The 27,733-nt window shown below is 40.3% G+C and overlaps 1 protein-coding gene across 7 annotated transcripts in view; it reads right to left on the bottom strand.

The window, feature by feature from the left end:
• Positions 1-27,733, bottom strand: part of PBRM1 (polybromo 1) — a 52,410-nt gene that overhangs the window by 5,288 nt on the left and 19,389 nt on the right. For 4 of the 7 annotated variants that reach the window (XM_066195128.1, XM_066195131.1, XM_066195129.1 and 1 more), the window contains 15 exons: positions 25,324-25,465; positions 24,754-24,851; positions 21,906-22,182; positions 20,986-21,091; positions 19,168-19,810; positions 18,073-18,284; positions 17,094-17,279; positions 15,956-16,113; positions 15,122-15,388; positions 13,605-13,750; positions 13,159-13,316; positions 12,300-12,483; positions 10,946-11,156; positions 8,278-8,479; positions 417-572 (listed from right to left, as the gene is read on the bottom strand). In XM_066195128.1, coding sequence (XP_066051225.1) covers positions 417-572; positions 8,278-8,479; positions 10,946-11,156; positions 12,300-12,483; positions 13,159-13,316; positions 13,605-13,750; positions 15,122-15,388; positions 15,956-16,113; positions 17,094-17,279; positions 18,073-18,284; positions 19,168-19,810; positions 20,986-21,091; positions 21,906-22,182; positions 24,754-24,851; positions 25,324-25,465 — 3,146 coding nt within the window. The remainder of the gene's footprint in view (positions 1-416; positions 573-8,277; positions 8,480-10,945; positions 11,157-12,299; positions 12,484-13,158; positions 13,317-13,604; positions 13,751-15,121; positions 15,389-15,955; positions 16,114-17,093; positions 17,280-18,072; positions 18,285-19,167; positions 19,811-20,985; positions 21,092-21,905; positions 22,183-24,753; positions 24,852-25,323; positions 25,466-27,733) is intronic. The other 3 variants (XM_066195133.1, XM_066195134.1, XM_066195130.1) reach the window with 2 other exon arrangements.

The raw sequence follows: 27,733 nt of genomic DNA, 5'->3' as shown, positions 1-27,733 counted from the left end.
AACATTAACACACTGAAAAACACTTTGGTAAGGAATGAGAACAATAAATTTCATATATAAGCCCACTTCAAATAAGAACAGGATGAGTGTAGAGATGCTGTTCAAATGACATAAAGGTATGAACAGCCTGATTTCAGCTTTTCACACCTCTGATAAACTCAAGCCCAATCATTGAGGTTTTTTTGGCTGGAGCAAAACTCCAGCTAGAGCAGCACCAAGTTTCCCCAGTACCCTTTCCCTGAGGGCTTACTGGACATGCTGTTGTGTCAGTGCTCTGCACACCCCTGATATTCAGCAGTGCTGCTGCTCACAAACCAAAGCCACGACCAGAACAAGCTGCAGAGAACTCCTGTAACAATGGGTTAAACCAAGTACATGACAATGAAACCAAGAGGGAATGAGGATGAGGTTCTTACCGGGTGGTGGGATGCCTGGGATGCCTGGCATACCTGGCGGGAGTTGGTGGGGTGGGGGCACCCCTGGGTGAAGTGGCTGCATGCTGCCCATGCTAACAATGCCATCAACTGGGCCCTGCAAAGGTGGCAGCACCGGTGGATAGCCACTTATCATGCCTTGAAGGACACAATAAATTTCAAACATGCATCAATAACATGCAATATGGCCTACACAGTATGCACAGACATGCACTATCCACACACACACACACACACACACACAAAGCACCTTTAGTACAGCAAGACAATACTACAATTAGTATCTTGCAAAAAAAAAAAAACAAACCCAAAAAAACCCAACAAAAAGTAAAAATAAAAGCTGCAAATATGAAACACTATACTTTTGATGAATTAGTATTTAGTGTATTTGTATGTTTCTCACGGGGTAATAAATGTTGGATACTCGGATATGTTAACACAAGGAATAAATTCAGCCACAATTAAATGTTACTAATGCAAGCAGTTTTAATAATGCTTAAAGCTCTGCCATCTGCATACAGATTACAAACACAACACTGACTGGCCAGGCCCAGAGACAGCCCTGCTCTGTGGGCTACTTCAAAGGCCACAAAAACAAAACCCCAGACATTCTCCTGCAGTACACATGCAAAACAGATGCACAAAAGCCCTACAACATTCACATACTTGAAACTAATGGCAGTGATGGGTGATTTTTATTAAACCATATGAACTCCAGTATGAACTAAGGCAGTAACACAAATTTTATACTTGGGTTTAAAGTGCTGGGCTGCAGTAACTTATGCTCATGGCATTATACTGAAGTGAAAGGACTTAAAAGGAGCACCTGCAGTCCCTCACAGAATTTCACTGTCCATGTCTGCAGGGTGTCTTTAGAGGAAAATCAGTGACACTGCAAACACTGTATTGTGCTGCTGCTCAAAAATTTAGTTTTCTGCATGTGAGAGAAGAAAATTGAGAGCTTTCTCTGGCTTTGGCTCAGATTTTCTGCTATCTATGTGGTGAACCTACACAGTATAACTGCACTATGCTCGTTAGGCCCTGGAATGTTTAATTTAAATGGATGCATTGCCAGGTAAGCAAGGAAAGGGGTTGGAAAGACAATGAAAAGATGACAGAGGACAGAAGCAGGTCTAGAGAGATGAGGTAAGTTAGAAATGCAGATTTGCTGGGGCTTCTATAGTCTGCTCCAAGAAACCACCAAGTCTTTGCCACACTCCCTGTAATTCATGAAAGGAACTTTCAAAACAGATGTTTCTGGAATGAGACTGGCCAAAACCTCTCATCAGTTCTGACTGAGAATAAAGCTGTCACAAGCTCAGGGTCCAAACAGGAGGAGCAGCTCCAAAATAAAAGCTAAACCTGTCACCTTTTCAGGATGTTACAGAAGTGAGAAACCTCTAATCCCAAAAGCTTTACATGGAAAAAACACCAAGAAAATAAAGAACTAATCTCACTCGAGCCTTCATTTTCCACAGGGCACCTAGACTGACACATGAAATATGCTGTAGGTACCTATTTCAAATATCTGGAACCTTATCTGTACCTCTTTATTACAGGGAAATCTGTATTTCCAATGGAGAAAGGAAAAGAAGAAACACAACAAAAGCCTGCTTGGCATAAAGGGCTTTCACACTGTAGCTACTGCCTGTTATTTCCAGTGCACCCCGAGCTGTTGACACATCTTCAGTGCAGTTAATGCACTTCGGAAGCTTTAAAACAAACAAACAAAAAAGTCTCCAAGAAATCAAACCCATATTTATCAGTCATGGAAGCTTAGTTCTACATTTCCAATTAAAATACTCAACAACTGGCTAATAAAGGTGCCGTCAAATCTCCATGAGACATCAGTTCTTGTAGCTCAGTCCAAGCAAGAGCAGCATTTTCTCACCCCATGTTTGAATTGCAAGCTTTTATTTTAAATTAGCAAACACAGCCAAACTATTTCCAGCTCCCACAACTGTGATTTAGGATGTCTCTGGAATTACTCGTTCTCCTGTTTTTTATTATAACAACCTAAGATTAAGTAAACTTTTGCAATACCTAAATGCAGAAGACACTAAAGTGCTGCACACTAAGAGAAACACATCTCAGAAGGCTTCCAGATTTCCTGGCCCTGTGGGCCATAAAGAAGTTCTGTGATGGAGAAACTCTCTGAACTAGAGAAAAGCAATCCAAAGACGGAGGAGGACGTGAAAGAGGTCCAAACAGATCAAGATACTTCCAAGTAGGACTTGCGAAAACCAAAGGATGAGACTGTTTTTCAAATGGGCCACAGAAGTAGAAAGAGTTTAGAAGGATCTGTTCCATCATCTATTTTAAGGAAGAACTTCCCAAAGCCAAAGTGAAGAGCCTTGAGTGTTGATCTGCTTGAATAAGATAACGACCTGAAATAGAAGTTTGCTGTCACAGGAAATAAGGTAGCATGTGTAGTTGGCAGAATGCACATTTTGGGGAAGTTTTAAACAAGTGTTAACAGCAAGTATTAGAGCCCAACAACACCTGCTTCCAAAAATTGGAAAAGTGACTCAGTGCCAAAAACCCCAAGAACCAAACGAAGAAAACACAACCACAAGAGGATGGTATTTCTACATATTCTAGACTGAAGTAAATTATTCACAAAAGAGATCAGCACTGGCAAACTCTTCTTTTCCCCCTCCTCTTCCTTAAGATATGCACAGATAAGTGTACACACACACACACAAACATACACCAACTGCAAACAGTTCAGAGGGAAATTACCACAAACAGAGTGAAAAAAAGCCAAAAGAAAAATGCAACTCAGTGTAAACAAATGCTTTGTAACCTGGAGATCATGAACCAACTAAGGAATGTGCCTTCAGTTAAACATCCATGCAGCCTATTTACTGAAAGGGGATTTAGAGATCGTGATGAAAAACGCTTCTGGCTGTCAGCTCGAAATAAGGCCACAGCCTATGAGATGAGAAAAAAAGAAAAATGACAAAAGAATAAATGGAATAATTGGAATGTCTTAAGGGAAAGTTTAAAAGACCCCAAAACTCAAACCAAAACCCCTCCAAATACTCATTTTTATCTACTCGGCACTATTTTGACCTTGACTGAAGCAATTCCTTATTTTAATGAGAAACTGGGGAAGGAAAACAACCTATCAGGTCACACCTAATTAATTTTCTCACCCATGTATGGCTGATTTCCATACAAGAATCTTCAGTGGACTACATTGTCTTCAGATCTGATCCTGAAAATACTTACTCTGAGCATACTCCCTATGAAATCAAGCCGGATTACAACTGGTAACGAGCTCAACACCCAGCAACAGGGACCTCGTGGAAGAGTTCTCCAAGCTCAGTTCTATTCTGAAAAATAACCTGATAAAACCAGCAATGTTGTCATTTTGTCTTTGTTTCTGCAATGGCTCTAGATCCTGGTCTGCTCTGCTTACCAGTGCCTAAGAGGCAATTCTACAAAGCTTTTGCTTGGATTTAAAATCTGGGTTAGACTCTGTTGGCCTCTCACCTCCCTGACAATTAAACCCCCAACAATTTCCCTCCTGCTTTACCACTGCCACAGATGCTGCATGCACTAGCAGACTATTTAGCTGCTGCCCTTCTGCCCCAGTAGGGCTAGAGGTGAACTCTGCAAGGCAGAGTGAATAAACACGACTGCACACTACCAGAACAGGAGCACTGCACGAGGAGCACCCTGCTTCCCTGCATTTTCCACAGGCTACTCTCCACTGGAGCAAGTACCGCTGGACACCAGGCCACCGCTGCACTAGGCACGTTCATCATGAAGAAGGACTGAAGAGTTTGAGCTTTTGCTTCCAACGTGACCCAAGAGAGTGTTCAGAGTTATGAAGGGGGTTGATAAAGTGGATGAGGAAAAAATGGTCATAGCTCCTACGTTTTACCTGCAACGGGTGTCAACTGCTGATTGAGCATTCCCATTGGTGTTGGTGGCGGCACCACCCCCATAAGAGCCCCGACAGGAGTGCCTGCCCGGGGGGAGGAATTCTGCTGCTGTGCTGCTCGCTCTCTCTCCTGCTGCTCAGCAACTTTAGCTGCCCGCTCTGTAAAAGTATTTTAGATTTTCAGTTCTGTTTTGTAACCCAGACTTTCAAAATATTATCTGTTCATTAGAGTCAGACACTGGCATAGTTTAGTCAAATATAAAGTAGAACAGATGAATCTTTTTTATACAGCATATGATTTGATTTCATGTGGCTGCAGCTAAGACTTTTAGAGAACCTTTCATGAAAAATATTCCACAAAGTTTTATCTCTTTCTAAAAAAATAAATAATTAAAATAAATAATTAAATTAAAAAAAATTAAAAGAACAAATTTGATGATAATAACACCAGTGTTACCAACATGAAGCAGCAGTCCAGCACTAGGCTCGGCCCGCACTAGGACATGGCAAAACATTCCCTGTTTTGACACCACTGGCTCAGCCAAACCAGCTGCAGCCAAGGCCAGCAGCTCTTGGGTGGAACCTCTACCAGCTGCTGTGGGAATTGAAGCCCCACATCTGCCAGGTGTGTGCCCTAAAGAATGCTACAAAGAGCAGACAGCAGTGCCAGCTGGTGGCACGGTCATTTGTGGGCTCCCCGTATATTTTACTACTGACGCAGCTGAAAAGTGGTGGCAAAATCGGGGAGCATTTGGAAAGTTTCCCTAGTGCACACTGGTCCTTAGTTTTTGGAACATAACAAGCAGCAGTTTGATAAACCAAAAATATTTTTCTCTGCCTCCTTCTGTCATTTCCCCGTTTCGTCCCCTATGAGGTTTTTGGGATTTTTTTTTCTGAAGATGTCTAACTCACATTGTGCTGCTCACTGGAGGTCATGTGTGTCCTTTGTACGATGAATCTGGTCATTATCTCAATCAAGTCTCTCATTGTGACTGCAAGAACAAAAGATCTACTGCAGGGTAATCTGACCAGAGGACAATTTTATATTAAGGGAAGGGCAAAGGGTCATGGGAAGAAGAAAGAAAAAAAAACAAAACCAAAAGCCAAGCAAACAAAAAAGGAGAAATACTGAATGCCCACTCCAGGTGCTTCAGGGGCATGTAAGTTCCTGCTTTGTTTAGTCTGAGCGTTGTGTCTGACTGGCACAATGAGGAACAAGGAAGAAAAAATGGATGCAGGATACATCTCCAGCAAATTTTAACAACAATGAATGCAGGGCTATGAGTTCTCTTGCAGTTGGTGAAAGATGGAAACTGACACTAAGCCAGCAATCAAGGTCCTCTGTCAAAAGAAGGCTAAGAAGAAGTTCATCAAGGAGATTAAGTTATGCATCCTGCCAGTGCTCTCACTTCCACTAGGACATAACTTTGAACATCTATCACACTTTCGACTCCTCTAGAACCTGTTTGTGCAGCTTCTAGCACTACTTCCATACACTCAAAGACCAGTTTCATTTCCAAAGGCATTTCCTTCCTTCTTCCCACTTCTGCAATTTCAGGGAGTGATGACGACGCAGAGAAATTCCTACATTTAATACAGGCAACTCAGATGTAGTTGAGCACAAAATACACAAGATATTTAAAGGTAGATCCTGAAGTTGAAAAATGAGAAAATCCTCTCCAGAGCACAGCAAGCACTTCGGGAAAAGATGAAGCAGTTGTTCTGACTCTCACCTACTTTTGGCCAGCTAGAAAACAAAAAATGGTCAAACAAAAGCAAAAGAGACACTCTGATGAATGAGAAATTACTGTTAAGTGTTCAGCTTTATCAGACTTCAGAGTGCTGAGGTTTGAAGAAGGACCTGATGTAGGACAGTAGTCAAGTTTTATCTAGCCCCTACCCATGCCCTGACTGCCATAGAAGTAACAAATGGAATAACACTGCCAAAGGGAACTCGAGGAGGTATCTGAAAGTTCAGCCTAAAGCATCCACCCTAATACTCAATAATAAACCCAAATCACATAGGCCAGGACTTGAGAGCATTCAAACATTTCCAACACATCTCAAGAGACAGGAAAGAGACCTGCTTCGAACAGAGCTTTCCCTTACAACAGGCCTTTCCCTCAATCCCTTTTATTTTACTTTATTTAGCCATGCAGGCACTTCCAACACTGCTTCTTCTTTACTCAATTACTGCTAAAAAAACCAACTAATACCCTAATAAACCAAACAAAACTTTCAGTGGGTCGAAATGGATCTAAAATGTAAACCACTTTTCACCAGAAAATGGAAGGGCCCTTTTTAACTGAGGTGTCAAACCATGCCCACTCCCTGCTCCCTGGTTCACATCCACACCAGGGAACCCACGAATTTTGGCTCTTCACAGGGGAAGGAGTGGAGTTTCTCTCCTTTCACACAGGGTAAGCAAACACAATTTGGACACTTTGTTACCCCATCCCAACCCCTCTAAACCAAGTAAAAGTTAAGTCTAGTTTGGGACAGACACAAAGCCAGGGAAACTGAAGCTCAAACTCCAAAAGCTTTGGAAAATTTTAATTGAGAAGGAAGATTAAAAAGGAAGCACACAGACAGTCATTAACACGGTGGACAAACAGAGCCTTCCTGCAGAAGTGCAGGACTTTAAGCTGCTCTAAGCAAGGAAGCAGTGACATGCCAGCCATCCTCCTGCTGAAGGATGAGGCTTTAAGGAGGGATCTGCCAATAAAAAGATCACACATGCACCTAGAAGGGTGTAAAAAGAAACAACTACAGAACAAAGTAAGGCCCCAGTAGTCTCACAAAGAAAGAGCGTTACCATTTCCCTCCACAGCATTTGCAAAGCAAACTTGCACAGAGCAAAGGGTGCTATGTTACCCTCCAGAGCTGTAAAGAGGTGCTACTGAAAATTCAGAGAGGACTGTGGTGGCTGAGAGTGGACAGTGACAGCATGCAAGCTTCTAGCCTCAAGATCAAAGCTGCCTTCAAGTTATGAGTGTGCAGAAAACCTATCAAATCTCATTTTCAAAGTTATAACCTAATTGGGCCATAACTTTCCAGGGTGTTGAAATGTTCCTATCCAAAGGAGCATTTTCTTTCAATGATGTTGCATCAGTACAGTAGTTAATAGTGTTGACATGCTATTAACTAGAGAAATAACTATGGATGTTAAGCCCATGTATTTGGCTTGGGTAGGGGCTGGCTGTTAAAGATCAGCTGTATTTTACTTTAATCAAATAAAAGTTAAAACACAATGATTATTTATCAGAAAGGAGGGAAGGAATGGAAGGAAAGGAGGGAGGGAAGAAAAGGAGGGAGGCAAAGAAAGGAAAGGAGGGAAGGAATTGAGGAAAAGAAGGGAGGAAAGGGATGAAAGATAGGTCTAAAGTATCTCATGATTATGAAATATTCCTAGGCTTACTTCAGGATATGAAACCTCTTGACAAAATCAGTTACGAGAGTTGATTAATACTGTACTGAAAAATAGGTCATATTTACAGTACAGTACAAAGCCTCTTAGGGCTCTAAGTACTGTTGACAATGAACTTTTCCCCACTCCCCTGTAAGCCTTTCTTACCTGCTGCTACAGCTCTCAAGAGCTTCTCGTCCAAAATACCTATCAGTCCTTCTTTAGGAAACATTGACAAAATATTTTTCCAACTGACTTCTAGCCCAGGAGCTCCATACCCCTTTACTTCTAATTTGTCCCCATTTTTCTGGTCTTTGTTAATTTGGTTACTTGTGGCAAAGACATTTAAATTATCAGTTGTGCTCTACATAACTGAAACTTGCTCTTTGCTCCTCTTCAGTCATCTTTCAATATGAACTTCTCTTTAAGGTACGTCCAGAACACAAACAAACATTTTCTTTTATTAAACCTGTCATCTGGACAACAGAAAGTGCTGAGAAAGAAAAAAAGGCAGAAAAAAGTTCAGCATTTCAGTTTTTGCTTACCTTCATATTCTGCTTTCTTTGTTGCTTCCAAGTTTCTCCACTCAGTTCCTACAAGTCTGCTGAGCTCTCCAAAGGAGTAGTCTGGGTGCTGAGCTTTAATCACAGCTCTCATCTCGCTGCTAAACAAGATGTACCCACTCATGTTGATCTTCCTTTTTGATCCCTCCTTCTTGGTGCTGCCCTTAACAGACTTGGGAGTGGACTGTGAGAAAAAGCAGTTATGACCACAAGTGCACAAAAGAGAAGGCCAGAAGAGAACAAAAGGAATTGTGTCATGTCACAGATTTCGTCCATCGAGCTGTTCAGAGACATTGCCAACACAAGTTGAGTAAAATATTTTATTTGCCATTGCACGTTTTAGGAAAATGCTTCCCCACTTCTTCCTTGGCCTTTGCAATGCCTACTCTCCCTCGTTCTACCTTCTAAATGTTATTTTGCCTGCCAGACCTTCCTTTCTCTCCAGTGTCCACTTCTCATTACGTAAGTAGCCATTTCTCCCTGAAAAACCCAAGCCCAGTCTCGATCACTGTTTACCTGCACCACAGACTCACAGCATGTTCTTATGTTGATGAGTAACAAAAATTCTGCTCCTTTGCTTTTTCTACTATGGACGCCCCCCGGTGAGAGCTCCTTGATGTTTTCAGCCACCAAAAAATCAACCTATTCTGACATCTCTGTACTGAGATACCACAGCTGGAGCCTCTTTTTGAAGGCCCTTCCACCTGTATTTGTCATAGAAGACCATAATTTATCCATACTCTGACCAATAAGATCCGTAAATGTATCATTGCATTAAAACCCTCTGAAGGCCCTTCTCATACCCCAAATATTACAAATCTGTCACAGCTTGAAAAGTGCCATTGTTTCTAAGTACCTGGTGGAGGTAAAAAAAAAGGTAAAAAAGGAAACAAAAATATATTCAACTGTTTTCCTTCCTCTCCTGAAATCCTGACCATGCTACTGACTCCTTCTACTTGCTGCTTTGACTCCACAGTTCAATACTCTCCTCTCAGCTAAAAACAAAGTTTTAGTAATCCCAAAATGTTTTAAAAGTTTTATCAATTTAAGCAAGATGAACTGGGGCCCATTTAAATGTGATTCTAAACTTCACTGTACTAACTTGCAATCCACCCTTGAGGTTTTCATTATGAACCTAAAGACATCTCGTCCACAGGAAGTGAAGAAAACTTCACACAGGGTTTGGGATGATATACAGGGCAGATACAATTCCATCCTGATTTCTTGGGCAAGCCCACACAGGCAGATGCAGAATTCTCAAGGCAAAAAGAGGGAAATCTAATTATATGTTTGGCCTCTGATACATTTGCAAATAGAGAGCTACAAGTTTACCAGCTGTTTCAGCCAATATAGTTCTTGCAACAATTTTGGTAACAGTAATCTAATGTAAAAGCCTCCCCACCAGTTTGGAAGGGCAAACAGGACTTGGAGAAATCATAAGAATTCCGAATTTGGTTCTTGCATTCTCAGATCTTTTCCATCTCCCATACACACACTTTAAATGAACAGTCTTTTCCTCTGGAGCCAGATAACTGCATATTTGCTTTCAGACTTGTTAAAAGAAGAAATCAATCAGAGCCCCTTTTATGTCTTTTCTCAGCCATATTGCTGAAGCAAAGAATGAAGCTGCACATCTTTTTTTACATGTACTTTGACTCGATTCACAGAAAGCTGCAGCAGGAAAGCATCACCCACCCATCTGCCAAGCCCTACAATGCCACAAATTCACTTGTCTTGTCTCCTCACTTAGGTATTGTGAGAGCTTCTTTGTTGGCAGAAGAAAAAAAAAAAGCTTAAAAGTTCTGGGGTTTAATAGCTGTTAGATAAAATTTCACTTCTATTGGAATACTCTTCAAGATTTTTCAAGCTGCCTATAAAATTCAGCATGTTAAACAAGAGCAGCGAGCAACCCTGCAAAGGAAAATTCGTTTGGTGGTTTCCCACATGGCAAAACATCACACTCAAACCAGGCAAAAGCTTTCAACTTCAGCAACTCTTTCACAACATCCAAAGACATTTCTACCCTGGGGTCACATCCTTTCAATGTACTGCAGCAGAAATCCACATTGCTGGTCACAAAAGTGTCTGAAACTCCCTCCTGCTCCCAGCAGATCATTCCCATCGTCTCTTTAGGACTGGCATTAGCTTGGATGTGGGAGTGTGTTGACACAGATAAAGGGTTTAACCTAGTTGCAAATAAACTTTTTTGGTTAGTTGAATTTCTAGCTAAAGCAGTTACTCACTCTGCTTCCACACTCAGTTACACAAATTCCAGGGCTTGTGTAAGAAAACTTATATAAATGATACAAGTTCTTATATCATATATTTATTTAAATTTTATGTAGAGACCTGATACTTCTGAATAAGTGTCACAGAAAACCTCATTATTAGAAACAATACTAATACATAAAAATATACCCTGGATTTTTCTCAGCTGAATGATTTTCTTTAAAAATATTTTAATGGAACGAAACATTATCACCTGGATATCATATTGGACATGCCAAAATTGTTTTGTGTCATTTACTTCATATACTTGTAAACTTCAGTATAAATCCTTTGCATATGATAAAATGCTACTTTCTTCATTTGGATTGGGAAAAGAATGTGGAATATAAAGGTTTAAAGGCTCCTGAAGGAAAGTCCTTACCTGTGGTGGAGTATAAGGCATTATATCCAAATCACTGGCTAAGGGGGCCTGAAGCTGAGGCATAGAAGGTGTTTCAGTCATATCACCTTCCTCCTCTCCCATCTCTTCCATGTCCTCATCACCTCCTTCCAACTCAGCAAATTTTGCTTCCAGCTGCTGAATCTTCTTTTCCAGTAGAGGAGATGGCTCTTTCTGAGGAACTATGGGTTTTCTGGAAGGTGGAGGAGGAAGACAAAAAGCAGCTGAGAACAGACTCATACCGTATAGGAGACAAAACCTGTTTTTGAAGAGAAAATCAACTTTTCTTAATTTCTGACTGAACAATACAGAAACAATGGTGACTTGAGATGTGCCTATGCTTCCTTTCAGAACCCTGAGCAGAACTAATTTTGTGTCTATGGCCAGTGTTTCATTTCAGTCGCTTGTTAGAAGGATTTTTTATGGGTTAGAAGGGGACTTCAATACAAGGATAAAATTCAACAATAGAAGGCAGTTAATACCACAGCTTCCTTAGATGTCACATTTTACTTAAGTTAGAACTTAATATTTTTATTTTACTAATATGAATGTTCACCAACAGGTGTTCCTTACTCATAATGATCACTTCAGTACTTTCACAATATCCAAGAGAATGTACCAATCTGATAAAGTAAAGACTTTTACTGAAGTCAGAGGAAGAAAAATAAAACATCCATTGGTATTAAGATCATAAAAAGACTGATGCTATCTGGATTTCTTCCCAAGAGTGTGGTTCTCTGAAATTACAACTCTGACTTCTGTGGATGTCCTGGGTCAGGCTGGGATGGGTTAATTGCTTTGGACCTGTGAGACAACAGTGTGGATAACACATTCTGCTGTAATTAGTGCTGAACAGCACAGCATCAAGGCCTTTCCTCTTCCCTACTCTGTGCCCCAGCAGGCTGAGGTTGGGCAGTGATTTGGGAGAAACCAGGACAGCTCAGCCAAACCAACTGAGGGGGTATTTCATACTCTTGACACCGTGTTCAGCAATAAAACATGGGGAGAAGGAGACGACAGGGTACATTCAGGGTTATGGCATTTGTCTTTCCCAGTAACCATTCCATGCGCCAAGGCCCTGCTTTCCACGAAACAGCTAAACATCTGCCTGCTGATGAAAAGTAGGGAATTAATTCCTTATCTTGCTCTGTTTGTGCATGTAGCTTTGCTTCACTTTTCCAACTGTTTTTAACTTGAGCCAGGAGTTTTTCTTCCTTCTGCCCCTTCAAATTCTCTCCCCTATTCCACTGTGGGGCAGTGACCAAGAGGGTAGGTGGGGGCTTAGCTGCCAGTCCACAACAATCCAGAAGAGTGCTCATTCCCCTTACATTTTTACCTAAAATAGTATATTTCATCATCTACAACTTTGGCAGACAGTGAAAACCTCTTCAACCCCTTGAATTTCTTCATTTGTTTGTCGCTTTCGTTGTAGCGGCTCTCACAAAGAAAAACATCGTTTTCGGAGATTTCTGTTGGTCTGCAGGAGAGGAAGTCTTTGAATGACAGAACGACACACTTTCCTGCAGAAATGAAAGAGCTGGGTAAGAAGGCAGCCACACTTGCAGACTCTCTTTTAGAAGTGTGGAAAGTCCATTTTTTTGCCTGTCTCGTAAGTCTGGAAGAAGATTCCTGGAATTTGGCACAACTACGGAAAATACATCAATTGATATTCCAACCAAATAATGGCACTCACAAGAAACATACAGCAACTTAATGCAGCTTTTGGAAATTTTTTTTTAAGAACTAGAGAACCCAAAAAATCACAAGCCCCCATGATCACTGTCAGTTACCATATTTATCACAGCATCATAACTCCAAAACACAGTACACAGCCATCATCTTCTGCAACAAATCAAATTTCAACCTTCCCCTCCCCTCTTTTCAACTTTCCAGGTAATATGCACTGGAGTAATTACATTAATATCCAAGAGTAATGGAGTTTTCTGTTCTCTGGCTGCAAACAATGTTCACTTTCATACCATACAAGTAATTCCCTCATTGTAAGAAAACCTCCTTATAGTGACTTCTCACCACAGGTCCCACAGGCAGGAACGGATATTAGAAATTCACTGAATAATATCTCCTCCCTCCCTCAATGACAAAGACATACTTGGAATCAAACCTACACATTGACTTCAATCACTTCAGACTGTGTAGGAAAAGATGTCCATTGGATTAAAGCTGTTAATAACTACCTAAAATGCAAGTCATGGGACAGGTCTCCTCCAAGTTACTCAAAAACACCTCCTTCTTGTAGAACATTTTAGTTGGCTCATGCTCAGTTTCTTCAGGATGTATAAAGATTGGGCCAAAGAAATATGCGGCTCCATCTCGCACCCACATCTTCTCAATTCTGCAAAGAAACCAAACCAGCAACAAAAATGAAAGGCCATTTCTCCCAAATGAGGCAGTAGGATGTTCAGGAAGACCATCAATGGAAAATGAATACAGAACAGCCAATTCCAACTGTACAAGTGGACCAGGTTTCTGTTAGGCAGCTAAAATTCCACCCCAATCTACCAAGACCTTGTAACACTTCACTCACATTTTTCCCATTCTCTTTTATACCCTTTTGCAACCAGCCCCTTTCATCCAAGTTATTTTTACAGTTGTAAACTGCAAACAAAGGAGCTGCCCCTACCTTCCTACTCGAGGTCGTACCAGCCCGTGTGATTTTATGAAGACACAGTCCCCAACCTTCAGCCACATGTCATTGTAGCAGAGCTGTTCAAAGTAATGGCAACCAGGTTCCCCATTGGACATTTCTACCGGAACATCTTCTTTATCCTGCAAAAGAAGAAGCATTTAGAAACTTGAGGAAAGAGGAAAAGCAAGCAGAGAAATCAAGAGATGCCAGGTACCAGTAAAAGGCTTTGCTCTATCTTTACATTAACAACTAAGCACTAAGCAGGGATGTGTGTGCTAAAGTTTCCTGAATTAAAATTGCAAAGCCAAAAATACCTTCCATGTCTGTCATAAGCTTTCCTATTTCACAAAGGTCTAATTTTGCCAGAATAGTAATTCACAGGGCCTCTTTTGTTCGAGTGCTTCAATGTAAACTGGTCAAGCCAAGCCTTGTCAGCTTTGATGGTTTAAAGCCCAGTAACATGCTTAGGAAGCAAGAACCAAATATATGGCCAAGCTAACAGACACAAAAATATTATGATTCAACTCTCTTATACAATAATATGAACACTCCATGTACTGCTTAGAAATTCATGCTATCTGCCCTTTTTAATTTCTAACTTTTTTGGTAAAAACTCAAATTGTGCCTCGTTTCATCTTTCAGCCTGGGATTCCAGAAAGCCAAGGAAACACAGCCTGCCTCACCAAGGCATGGAAGGAAAAGACCCTGTGAGTTTTTGTTCTCTCAGCAGAATTAATTCCATCTTTTGTCATGATGTGAATAAATACACTAATACACACTGGGTGTCTGAGAATGGGTGTGCTGGGTACTGTGTTCTCAGGTGCTGTTAGAAAATGCAAAGTGGAGTTTTCATTAGGTTTTTTTAGTGATTTATGATATTTTATGAGTCTCTTATTTTTTCATGGCTCTAAATTTATTTCAGACAAAACTAATTGAATTTAGCTGATTTTAATACATTTACCTAAAATAATTTGTTTTCTTACTTTAGGTACAATAAATGAACCATTTTATCCACTATGTTGGACAGAAATATTCTTAAGCATTTTGGCAATAAACTACTTAGTTATTAACCACAGACAGACCTCAAACAATAGAATATTATGTATTCCTTACTGCTGCCTAGCTACTGACTGCTTTACTGAAATGCTGCACAACAAAGCATTTCAGCACTGCCATGAACTAAAATTAGACTTTTCATTTTACTCGTTCTTTAGGCTTAGGGCAGGCTTTACAGTAAAAGTGTTATTTTCTGGAGTGGTAAAAAACCCAACCAACTCCATCATATGGCCACAAAAAAGATGTTTGTAACAAATATTTACACAGTTTATTGTTTTCTGTTATGTCTACTTATATTTTGTGTTATTTTACAAATGTCTGTAATATAACTTGCAACAGAAATATTATATCCATTTGTATTTTATTGTGTCTGGATGCGGTGAAACTCAAGCCATAAGGGCTAATATTTTGTCACTCTCTATCTGTCAAATACAGACAATGTTGCCCTTGCATACCTTTTCAAGATGAAGGATACTTTCTCCCACCTTACTGTCCTCCAGTGTTTCACTGTGTTTCTCCTCATCTACTTTGTCTGTATTGGCAAACACAGAAGCGACTCTGACCACAGGCAGGGGCACATCTCGTGGGACAAATCTGACAGAGCTCACAGGCATAGTCCACAGTTTAATCTTCTTAAAAGACTTTGTCTTCGCAGAATAGCGGGACTCGCACACGTAGACATCCTCATCTCTGAAGTTTTCAGGGCACAATTTAAAATATTCCTGCAGATGGAAGGAAAAATACTAAGTATTTCAGCAACACCCACACCCCGCAGACTCACACTGAACACCCTCTCATGGCTTCACTTTTTTCTATGCCTCTGTCAGAAGGCTTTTTACTGAGTTCTCTTCTTCCAGTTTGACATTCAAGTTTTACTAAGAATAACAAGAAACAAGAAATCCCACCCTTGGAGAAGGAGCTAATTCAGTACAGGTTGGCATGTGAGAAGAGTTAGGTTTTATTCATTTACCAACTCAGTGCATTAACAAATACAAGATCTGCAGCCTAAAACCATCTTCACAAGATTTCTGAGCTTTGACTTGGAAAAAGGGCACATTCACCAAGCCAGGGGTGACCATAAGCTCAAATCAACCAGTGCAGGGAAATTCCATCACCTGGGTGAACCACACATCTCAGGAAGCAAAGGATAATCCAAACAGCCCACAGAAGCAACTCCTATTATTTTTTAGGTATTAGTGTTATTTCTCTATGTTAAGAGTGCCTACAGCTCTACAGGAAATGGCAGAAAGCTTAACTTGTTTTATAAATTAGTCTGAACAGTCTCTCACCTTGACAAACATAACCACACATTTGCCTAAAATTTTACTAACAGGAACTTTATTGTAGTAATCACTTTTAAAAACTTCTTTCTCCAGGAATTTTCGTGTTGCAAGGTGAAAGGTTTCGTTTGGTCGATAAAACCAGCAGCCATAGAGCCATTTCTCTCCTTTAAAACAGAAAACAACAACAAAAAAGAGAAGGAAGATAGAAAGAAAAAAAAGTAAAATGACATTCTCTAGTGCATGAGCCAAGTAAGAACAATTAGAAATTGACTGATTAATCAAATGGCCATGTAGTCATTTATACTAAGAACAATCTGCTTTTAAACAGGGCAATAGTCAACTTTTCAGAAGGGGAAAACAAGGTTTTATAAAAAGCCTGTCAATTGTTATTTCTCCAGTAAAACCTGACTCAGCAAACTAAAGGAGAAATTCATTCTTATTTATAGATCTTGACTTTCAGGCCTTGAAACGGCTTTGAAGTCCACACAACAATCACCTGATTATTAAAAGAATCTCAGGGAACTGTTTTTAAGGTTTTTAAGAACTATTTCTTTCATTTTATGGTGTGACAAATTACATGATGACAAACTCAAATTGATAACAATGATTTATAAAGAACTTACAAATATGTACTATTTTTCTAAACCAAAGGAAACCTGTGCCCATCTTCGGTTCAGATTTCTCAGCACAGAAAAACAGTGTTCATCTGCACCTAAATCACAAGGAGTCCATCCCACTTAGAATTCCATCCCTGCAAGGCTTACAATTTGAGGGTAGGCAGATATGAACACCAAAAAAAGCACATGCTGTCCAAAGAATTTTCTATTTGTAATATCCTTTAGGAAAAAACCAACTCAGAAAGAAAGAAACAAACAAACAAAAAACCAAAAATCCCAAAAAACCCCAAAAAACAAACAAACAAACAAAACCCAAAAAACATCCAACCCCCCCCCAAAAAAAACAAAAAACAACAAAAAAATCCCACAAAAACCAAAACCAAAAAACAAACAAAACCACCCTCACTGCTCCAAACAGTTCTACAAATAAAGTAAGTAACATCTACACAGGAAAAAAAATTAAATTGGAAGCTTAAAATAATAATAAGCTTCACCCCAGTGTTTTCCTGCAGTAAGGACATCCTTACCAGCTGAATCTTCCCACAGCCTCTCAATGCAGACGATGTGAGGCAGCAGGTTGGCCTCTGCAGGCTCCACGTACACATAATCCCCCACATGGTACATGCTGTTCTTGAAGCTGCAGTCCTGGCTGTAGGTCCGATGCAAACTTGACAGCCCAGCTGATCCAGAGGAATCTTCACTCTTTTCAGCTTCTTATTTCAAGAAGGGGAAAACAGATGTTAGTAAAGTCACATTTTCATAATAGCCAGGATTCCTGACGTCAGTGCCTCACTCTGAGACTGAAGTAACCAGACTTTTCTGCTGCTATCATCTGCGAGGGAAGATGACCATGGTAGAAAGAGGATTCAAGGACAAAACTGCCAAAGCTCTGCTCCTATCTGTGGAAAGGAGCAATCGGAGAGCTTATTTTTCCCTTTAAACATGGTGCACAATGGAACATGGACAGAAACAGCCAGGAACTGTGAAATAAAGGACCTTCAGGGTAGGCCTCATGCCCTACAGAACAGTGGAAGCCCACTCCTCCTCACATCCACAGTAGCCAAAACAAAAAAGGCTTTTCAAACCTCTGCTCTTCAGCAGCATTAAAACCCTGATCATAGACCACACCATCAAGTACGTGTCAGAAAGAAAATGACTAAAAGGTCAATGGGAATATTCATTGTTAGGTTTATTATCAGCAGAAAATGAAAGTAAAAAACTACTGTTTTCTTTTTTAATATCTTTGAAATATTACTACTACTGAATGTATTCTGATTAAAGAGTTCACATAGGGTTAATATTTACCTACATCTCTTTATTAAAAGCCCTCTGGCCTGGCTGATAAAGATCATAATAAAATAAGTCTCTCATAACTTGAAAATGGAAGACTGGGGGACAAGCAGACTATTGAGGTCCTTTCAGCAGGCAAAGCTGCAGCAACACATCACATGTGTGGGTATATTTTTCATTTAGTACATTTGAAATTAATGAAACAAAAGTAGCTACCTCTCTTCTCCTCCTCCCTTTTGAGCTTATCCTCCTCTATTTCTTTGGGCAGCTTTTCCTTCTTTTCCTTTTCTACATCGTTGTGAAGATGCTTGGTGGTGTAGCTGAGAGCAGGTGACAGCAGAATCTCTCCATTTTTACACAGCTCATCTCGAATTTTAATGAAGAACTGCTGAAGTTCCACTGCATCCTCGTAGATCTCCGAATCAGTCCTGTACAAAAACATGAGCAACAGAGTAAAAACACAGTTTGTGCAGGGTCAAACAGGAGCCTAAACACACTCATCAATCACCACTCTTTGTGATCAATTGAAAGCTTCACTCTACCAAAAGATTTCTGTGCCTACTCAGAAGCAGCAGCAGCAGAGACTGACTTGAATCCATGAAGCATTAAGTGATGCCTCACCTGTTAGTCCACTGTCAATTTGCATTATAGTTTATCCAAAACAGTAATTTTGTATACACCAGCCCTGAAATGCCAGGAAAATCAAAGGTAACTAGTTGTGACCAAGGCTACTTGTCACTGGACCTCTACAATCCGTTAACCTCTGAAAACTTGAGTAATAACACTACTACTAACAAAACTGACTTATTTTAATTATCCAGACTCCTCTTAGTAGATGTTTTAAGTTAATTTTTTACCTCCTCTCCACAGCCAAGGTCTCATCTGCACATACCCTGAAAAGCTACTGAATTAAGCAAAACACTACAAAAACCTGCAAGTGTTCCTAGTTTTTGCACGGTGTTACCACAACTCACCCAAGCGTAATTGCCTCAAAAGAGTAATTCACTATTTGAACAGTTAGAGAACAGCTTTCTTCATTTTTTCAATTTGAAAGTTAACAGGAACTTGTTTGTCATAAGGTGCTCCTTTGGAAGATTATTGTCAAAATGATCTCTTAGCAGAAAACTAACTTCTTCCTTGTTTTCAAATCAAAGACAACATTCCACTGAAGACCTGATAGAGCTTGTGAGATCTAGTTTTCCAAACACCCACATCAAAGAAATCAAACACCTTAAAAAAACTTCAGCTTTTGTCTAACATCAAATGCAAAACTCATGATAAAGGATACCTGAAAAATAAGGGTTTGCTCACCTGTTCATTCTCCGTGCCCTCTCCAGTACCTCAAACATGTTCTCCTGGAACAAGTCCAATCTTCTATAGCGATTATTTTCAACATTTTTTCGGATAATATCAAAAGTCAGAGGAGGTTTATTCGGGAAGTTGGGATCAACAGCAGGAATCTCAGCTAAGGAGTCGCTGTAGCACCTGCCCTCATCATCCTGATGGCTCATAACAGAGACAAAGAGGTTATGGATAAGTTCCTGGATCAGCAAAGTGACATTGGGCACATGAGAATCCTCATCTCCTTCTATTTCTCTCCGAGTTTCAAGCAAAACTTTGTGGAGCACCAGAGCATCCTTATAAATCAAAGACTCCGGCTCATTGTACGTGCAAGCGTTATTGAACATCATGACGAAGTCCTCCACCATGGAGTCAATGTCCTGGTATTTATTTGCCATCATGTGGCTCCTGATCTTCTCCATGTCCACGGGCTTTTTGATGGTGAGGTAGTAGTCGGGGAGCTCGGAGCGGGACGGCAGCCGCAGGAAGATCGCGCTCAGCCGCCGCCCGCGCTTGTCCGTGTAGTTCTTCACGGCCTCGTACACCTCGTTCAGCTTCTGCTGCATTGGAGTCATGTACTTGGACTTCTTGGGAGAAATGCCACTTTTCCTACCTAACATCACAGAAACGAAAAAAGCAGTTAAAACGACAAAGCCAAGAACTTGCACACTTCTTTGTCCATCTCCAGCTTCCACCGGAGAATTGTTCATGGAAGAACCACTTAATGGTGTGAGCACACCATGGAGCTCCTTCCATTCCATTATTTTTCATAACTCTGAATTTTTTTTCTTAATGTTCTCTTTGGCAAACACAGAATATGTTGCTCCATGCTGCACCTGGCAAAGGCCTCCTCAGGCTTCAGCATGGAAAACATCTTTTCCTACCTCACATCATCAACAAATTCCTCTAAACTTGTATTGGTCTTACAGCTCTCCATGAATTTGTCTCTGCAGCTGTTAAAAATCCTGTCATCACAGGGGTTTTGCTAGCACTAACGTTAAGGATTCAAAATATTATCAGATTCCTTTATAACATGTTTATGCCAAATTAGAAAGGATTACTGCAAGTAAAATATAAATTAAGGCCTCCCATGGGATTATCAGGTAGGCTTTTTGATTAACTCAGGGTCTCTGTTACTGCACTGCACAGACTCTTCCTGATAGTTCTCTGCACCTGTACTTTACCTAGGAGCTGCACATTTAATTTGCAAGTGGACTGTGTGCAGTTATTTTCTTTAAGCTTTTCATGCACTTTTATCCATCTCAGTTTTCTCAGTTCTGAACACGTATTAAGAGAACATAAGATTTACAAGTTTGTAAGGGCGACAGCACGAGGAACAGATGTGGCAAACTTCATTTCCATGTTTCTCATGGCTTTCAATAATCTGTCAAATTGAGTTCACTTTTTTTATCATTTTGTGGAAATCCCAGACATTTAATCAGTGAAATAAGGAGATTTGCTCAATTTGAGAAGCCCCTTACTTGACTGAGCACATAATGCACCATTTAACATCTGGATAACACTCTATGACTAAATCTTAATTCTTCCACCCATTCCCAAGTCTTTTTCTTTACTCTAAGTTACTTTTCTTAGAAATCACTACATGCAACAACTTTATTGTAAAATACAGACATGTCATTGCTATAAAGATTTTGAAAATATAGTTCTGCTTTCCTGGTCAGTGTTAACAGCTGTGCAGAACATGTCTATTCTGAAAGGAAGATCTGTTCGCCTGTACTGTGTTTTAAGCATTAAAATGAGGCAAGGCAATGCACAAGGTTGTCTTACTTAGCTTTAGTTTAGGGGATGCAACATCATCATCTTCAGCCAAGGGTCCCAGCTCTTTCCTTTTTTCCTTAAGGATCTTTTCCAGCATATGGGCATCATTGTACACCTATTAATCAGTAAAGTAATCAAAGTCCAACCAAAACAAGGTTTACTGTGTTTAGACTAGGTTCGAACTAGCTCCTAAGAAACACTTAAATGTTAGTTTGGAAAAGCTGAAAGCAAAACTGAGTATTTTATTTAAGGTGTACATTTGAGAAATAAGCTTTTCTTTATAACTGACTTGCACAGGTAAACAGAACTGATGATACTATCTAAATCAGGGAGCTACAAACGTTGAGGAAAATATCCAATTAAGCTGCATTTCTATTCCAAAGACTACAAAATGGCAAGGGGCAGCTATGTTACCAACTTCCTCATCAAACCCTTCTGCTGAGCAATGAAAGATCCCTTGAGCCACTGTGGTTCCATCAAGGTATAAAGGACTAGAGCAGCCCTGGGGTATTCAAACCCAATCCTGGTGATGAAGTCCTGTGCAGTAGCTGATCAAGTTCCTTATCAGAAACAGCTGGAGGTTTCTTACCACCACCCTGTATCACATTGTTCTTGCTGCCCAAGAAACATCACAATATAGATACACCCAACAAAATACATCTAAATGAAAACCATTCCTTTCAGACTCATTTTGCTGAGCTAAACAAATTGGGCCTTCTAGTCTGATATCCCACACTCTCCACTTCCATGAAAACAAAGCTCTTTTCCTTCTAAGACATCCTTTCTCAGAAGTTCTGAGAATTTCTACTTTAGCTCAATAAACAATCACAACAAATAATATGAGTAACAGTCCAAGTTAAAACATCCTGACAGCAGTTTAGGCCTGCAAAGCAGCAGTGAGAAGCGTGGCTGCTGACCCCAGTGAGTACCTGGGAGCCTTCCTCGTTGTAATGCCTGGCGTTGCGGAACATGAGCTTCATGTCCTCAATCATGGCCTCCTCTGCCGCGTACTTGTCATTGCGGATGTTGTGCTCTATCATCTTCAGGTCCATTGGTTCCAGGATAATTTTGTAATAGTCTGGATAGTCCTTTTTGGATGGTTTAACCATGAACAGGTCACAGAGCCGCCTGCCCGTGCCGGGCTCTCGAGCTTCCAGAACCGCGTTGTACAAGATCTTCATCCGCTGCTTTCGGATGTTCTTTTTACTGCCACATCAAGGAGAACACAAAGGAAAGGAATGAATGTCACTTATCCCCACTCCCAACACTAATATCAAAATGATATTACCCTGTACCATGAAGAAACAACCAGAAGCACCTAAACACACACAGGAAGTTCAACATTAAGACAGTGCACTAGAATTTGCAAATGACAACAGCATCATAATCAGGAGCCTGACACAGAAACAGGAAACAACTCAGTTCAAGTGTTCTACAAAATAAACCAACTAACTCATTTTTCAAAATGCAAAGGCCAAAAAGAGCTCAAGGTCCAGAGTGAACAGGGTAAAAACCTCCAGTACCTTTACGATTATTTCTGGTGAACACAGAATATCAAAGACATGAGCTATTTATCTCAGAGTAATTTTGTACATTCTTCAGTGCCAAGTAAGGACATCAAGGATGCAGTAGAAAGAATTGCTTAAATATCTGTCAAACCAAATGAAGTCTGAAGTCAATAAAGCCTCACCAAGACTGCAGACCCAGGTAAAAAATGGTACATGCTATCCCCACAGATATTACAGTCACCCTTTGTGTAGCTGTTATGATTATCTCAAGGAATCTGACAGCACAACCAAGACACAGCTTATCACAAAACAGTACATGGCTTCCTGCACATACAACACATGGCCAATAAGCAAATCAAATAAGGGAGAAGAAAATATATGTCAATAATGTATAGTCTCAGCTCAGGTACTGTGGCACTCAGCAATGCACTCACTACAAAGCACTTGTAAACAGGCTTCCAATCTGCAATCTCCTTAAGACTAATTCAAGTATTTACAACTTTGACTATTATGTTATCTGCAAAGACAACAACCACCACAAAAACTACCTTCAATTGCCGAATATCCCAGTACAACTTATTAGAAACCAAACTGCAACACAGATTTCCCATGACGTGGATCTTTTCATCACACATTTGAAATATACCTAATTCAGCATAGTCTTATGCCTCAGATATCTCTTACTCCTTGGTGAGATCAGTGAAATAACTGAAGAAAACTAACAACAAAAAATCTTCAAAATGTATGTTCTATAGGCTGATAATTACCACTGTTGGCAAATGTTGTTTAGCTGTTCCCACTGGCAGATGAGCAATGCCAGAATACAGACATGCTGCCAAATTCCCCATTTCAACGTGTTTCCACGTTTTTCTCACTCATTTCAACAGACGTAGATAAGTAAAACCAAAGCAGAAATAGCAAAAGGCCTGCCAGTACTCAAGACTCATGTCATGCATCTGATACATAAAAGTTGTCAAACAACTTTCTTCTGGGTAACTGTTATTTTCCCAATAGGATGAATTTTGCATGGGTTACTGGTTTCCTTTTCCAGCAACATCTTGGAATTCCTCTCATTGCCTCACTTCTGTGATCAGCAGCATTTATAATCTTCTTCTCCTTGCTATCATTCCTCAAGTGAATGGATAACAAGTAACAACATCAAAAGCATTTTCAGGCGCTCTTCAGGCATCATTCTGATCTCCCTTCCTATGAACACGGAAAATCCCTTCTTCCCTTCCCTCTTTTATTGTTCTTAGATGACAAGGTCTGACAGATTTTTTTCCTTTTAAGCATTTCAGTGTTGTCTGGCACAAGGTGATCAAAAGCAGCATGGGGTTAAAAGCTCACTGATGACAATTTGACTTGCTTGATTAGGTTAGTACTCCTTTTTGAATCTGAAGATCACAAAGCTAGCAATTTTTGCAATTTGTTCCTTCTTGATTACTTGATCCTGTGGTCTGCCTTTCTTTTCCATTTCATTTCCTCTTCCCAGCATCCCTAGACTGCACCACCTCCTAAATCCATGTTCAGATTTTCTACGACTGTACCTTTTTGCACTTATTTGATTGTTCTTCAATGACCCTTTGCTGATGCTGTACTCCATTCCCCTCCTCCCCCCACAACTGTTGTTCCTCTGACAAAACAAGAAATAAATATCCAGGATGTTCGTATGCAACACCAAAGAAAGGTGATGAATTGCAATTTTACACTGGCTGTTGCTACCACTGCAATAATATTATCTGAGCTGGAATTTATTTCAAATGACACCATAAGGCAGACTGGAGAAACTACCTCTTGCTGGAGTGAAATGCATCACTAGTATTAATTACAAAACAGCTATCACTATAAAGAATACCTTCCATAAGCCATCATTATGCTCAGTAGAAGAGTCTATTGCAAATCACTGAGAATTTGGTTTATGTTACAGGACCCTAAGTAATCAACCTCTTGTAACCAGTTTATCTATTTGTCAGGGTAAAATAAAACAACTCTCCCCAAAAACCCCTGAAATCACTGAAAAAATCACCTAATTTAGTGCAATTACAGTGCCCATTTTACTTACTGAACTGATGCTGACAACTGCCAATTAATAGACCAAACTAGAGAAACAATAGTAAGCAAAGAGTTTTGAATTAATTAGAATCAACACTTAATGATGTTTCAGAACTACAAATCCTTACACAAATGCCCAAACTCATGGTTTAATACTTTCTTTAACAAAAAGAGATGCAGCAATGTTATGGCTTGCAGGAACTACAGAAGCAGATACCTTTTCCTTTTTGAGCTTCCAGTATCAGATGTAGCAGAAGAAATCATGCTGTCCCCATCTTCAATGTCATCTCTCCTAGCCAGTTCCTTCTTCTTTGCCTAAAAAAAGAACAAATCCCTGAAGGCAAACTCACTGCTGGACACTTCCAGAACACAATTAAAGAGCAGTATAATTCTTTCTAACTGACAGATCAACTTTTCAAGAACCAATTTGAAAACAATGCCATTTCAAACTACAGCACTTAGCTGGAACACTTAATGAAATCTGAAAGGTTTTAGCCTTATTCAATTACATGCAAACTCTAAAAAAACCCTACATCATCAATTTTCTCACAATTTAATTAGGTTAGAAGTCACAGTAAGGAATAAAGTGACTGAAAGAAATCACAGAAGGCAGCAAGTGGGCTGAGGAAACATCACTTCATGATGCTCTCCATTTCCATGCTTCCCCCTAAGCAAGAAAATACTTCTGCAAATAAGGTCTAGTTAAAAATTATTTTGGAAAAATACCCACTAGGGAAATAAATTTACAGGTGACGTTATATCCTTCTGCTTGTTTTCCTCCACATACCTGCATAACCTGCTGCATTTTCAGCACTCTTTTATAGATGGCAGAATTGGGGACGTTGTAGCGCTTGGCATTTTCAAACATCAAATTCAGATCGGCCTCCAACTGATCCAAAGTTTCGTACTCATGGTTCTTCAGCTTGGTTCTGCAAAAGAGAAATACCAGTCAACTATTTCACTTGTTACACAGTGCAAAACATTTCTTTAATAGCCTCATTTTCATGATAAATCACTAGTCGAAGAGCTTTAACTACGGAAATGGGATTTACTTTTTGATTCTCCAGTAACATCTTCCACTTGTGACCATATTAGGGATACACATCTCCTCAAAGAAGGGTTTCAGGAATTTTGGATGCAGTGGAGACAGAAGTCCTGTTTTCATATTGAGGTGAGAGAAGCTGCTCATAAACCCTTCAAACTTTAGCCCAGGCACCAGTCTGTGCTACTTCAAAATTACTTCCACTCCTTGATTTGCCATATTGCTGAAACTGCTTAAGTTATATGGCAAAACATGCTTAACCAGGTGATGACATTTACTATAACCTCCACTCAAACCATTCATAACTAATCCAAAATCACCAAGAGCCACCACAAAATTCAAGAGAACCTCAACTCATCACATAAATGCAACATTTAGATTCTTGTGTCACAGAGCATTGTCCAAAAAGGGCCACACTCATAAGAAAAATTCATTTGAATTCCCCAAAAAGGACCTATCACACAAACCCGAGTGTGTTTTACACCAGATCCTTGCACATTTTTAAACCTCAGAAGCACAAGACAGCAGGGTGTGTCGTGAAGATACCAATTTCAGTGCCTGCACTCCCACGTGTGTTTTAGAGAGCTGCTGCCAGGGAATTCCCCGGCACACCTTCCTCCTCTGGTATAGAAAAGCCTGACCCACTTGCCTTGGGGATCATACTTCTCAACATTGTAAAATTTAATAAGGAACAGTGTTCCTGTAAGCCTGCCAGGATCTAGCACTTATGCACTTGGTAACTGAACATATTCTCCTGCATCATTTCCTGACTGTTCCTGTGGTTATTTGTAATTAACAGAATGACTCTTCCCCAGCAATGTCAACTTTGCATTAGGCACTTTTACCACATGTCGAAGTCATAGCCTTGACAGCATCGTGCCTTTCTCTTTAAAAAGGATTTTCTTGTTCTCCAGCCCTGAGCTTTGCCCTCTCTGAGGCAGGAAATTCTCATCAATGTGCTGAACACCAGGTGGGAGTGAATGAAGGGGCAGCCAGGGTCATCTCAGCTGTGTCTACTGACTGGAACAAATGGAACCAGAGGAAATTTCAGCTGAACAACATGTTTTTTTACTGTGAGGGTGATCAAACACTGGCACTGGCTGCCCTGCGAGGATGTGGAGCCTCCATCCGTGGAGATCATCAAAACCTGACTGGACGCTGTCCTGGACACGAGGCTGTGGGCAGGGATGATCTGCCTTCCAGCCTCAGCTATTCTGTGATTCTGTCAACAGCAAGCCAGGAGGAAATTAGGAGACAATTAAAAGCCATCATCATGATTACCTCCCACATCCAGGAACAGCTTCAGGATGAGCACTCAGCTCAAATGATTGAGGTTCATAACACCCCACGTGACTGAGAGGCTGGGATAGGTAAATCTCACTAAACCAAAACACACTCACACACTCTCTCTGGAAACGATGGATTCTTTTAAAGACTTTTCCTGCATTGAGCACACACAACCCCTCCTAAAATACATGACTAGCTGTAAAATTTGCAACAGCCACACATTTCACAGTTCACTCTGACAGGACAGCTGAGGCAGCCAGATGCCAGAGCTAAACAGACATGAAACAGGAACGGCAGGCTTCACTCCATCTCCTTCAACTTTTCACTGGGCCACTAAACTTTTCTCTCCCCATCTGGGAACAGAAGATATGCTCTCTTTATGTACATCTCAAAAAAAAAAAAAAAATCCCCAAACCACCAAACACCAAAAAAAAACCCCCCAAAAAAACAAAAAAACCCACCCACCATCACAAGAAAAGAAGGAAAAAACCCCACAGAAAACCAAACACCCCAAACCCCACAAACAATCTCCACCCCAATGAGGGGCAGTTTTGAATACTTAAAGGCTTATTAGCAGTATCAGCAAAGCCATGATGCTTCAGTTTTCCCTAAAGCACATCAATTAAGTGAACATATGCACGACTTCAAGGCTTTTTAGGTACAGTAGGAAGTGAGGATTACAAGGTAATTTAAAAGAGAGCTGAATTTCAGAATTTGCAGGTAGTTAGACTTCTACAAACATTGTACTTCAATTGGTGAGCTTCAAACACTATTTCTAAAAAGCCTGGCTGTTCCTTTTTTTATTTTCTAAGCCCCCAGGCAGTAAGTCAAGTTACTTTTTTCTACAGCTCTTCATACACTTGTATGG

The sequence above is a fragment of the Chamaea fasciata genome, unplaced genomic scaffold (genome assembly GCF_029207755.1).
Source record: "Chamaea fasciata isolate MVZ Bird 193981 ecotype frontalis unplaced genomic scaffold, bChaFas1.0.hap1 SCAF_13, whole genome shotgun sequence".
Lineage (NCBI taxonomy): Eukaryota > Metazoa > Chordata > Aves > Passeriformes > Sylviidae > Chamaea > Chamaea fasciata.
Note: the sequence above shows the minus strand (reverse complement) of the source record. Positions and strands in the feature narration are given on the sequence as shown.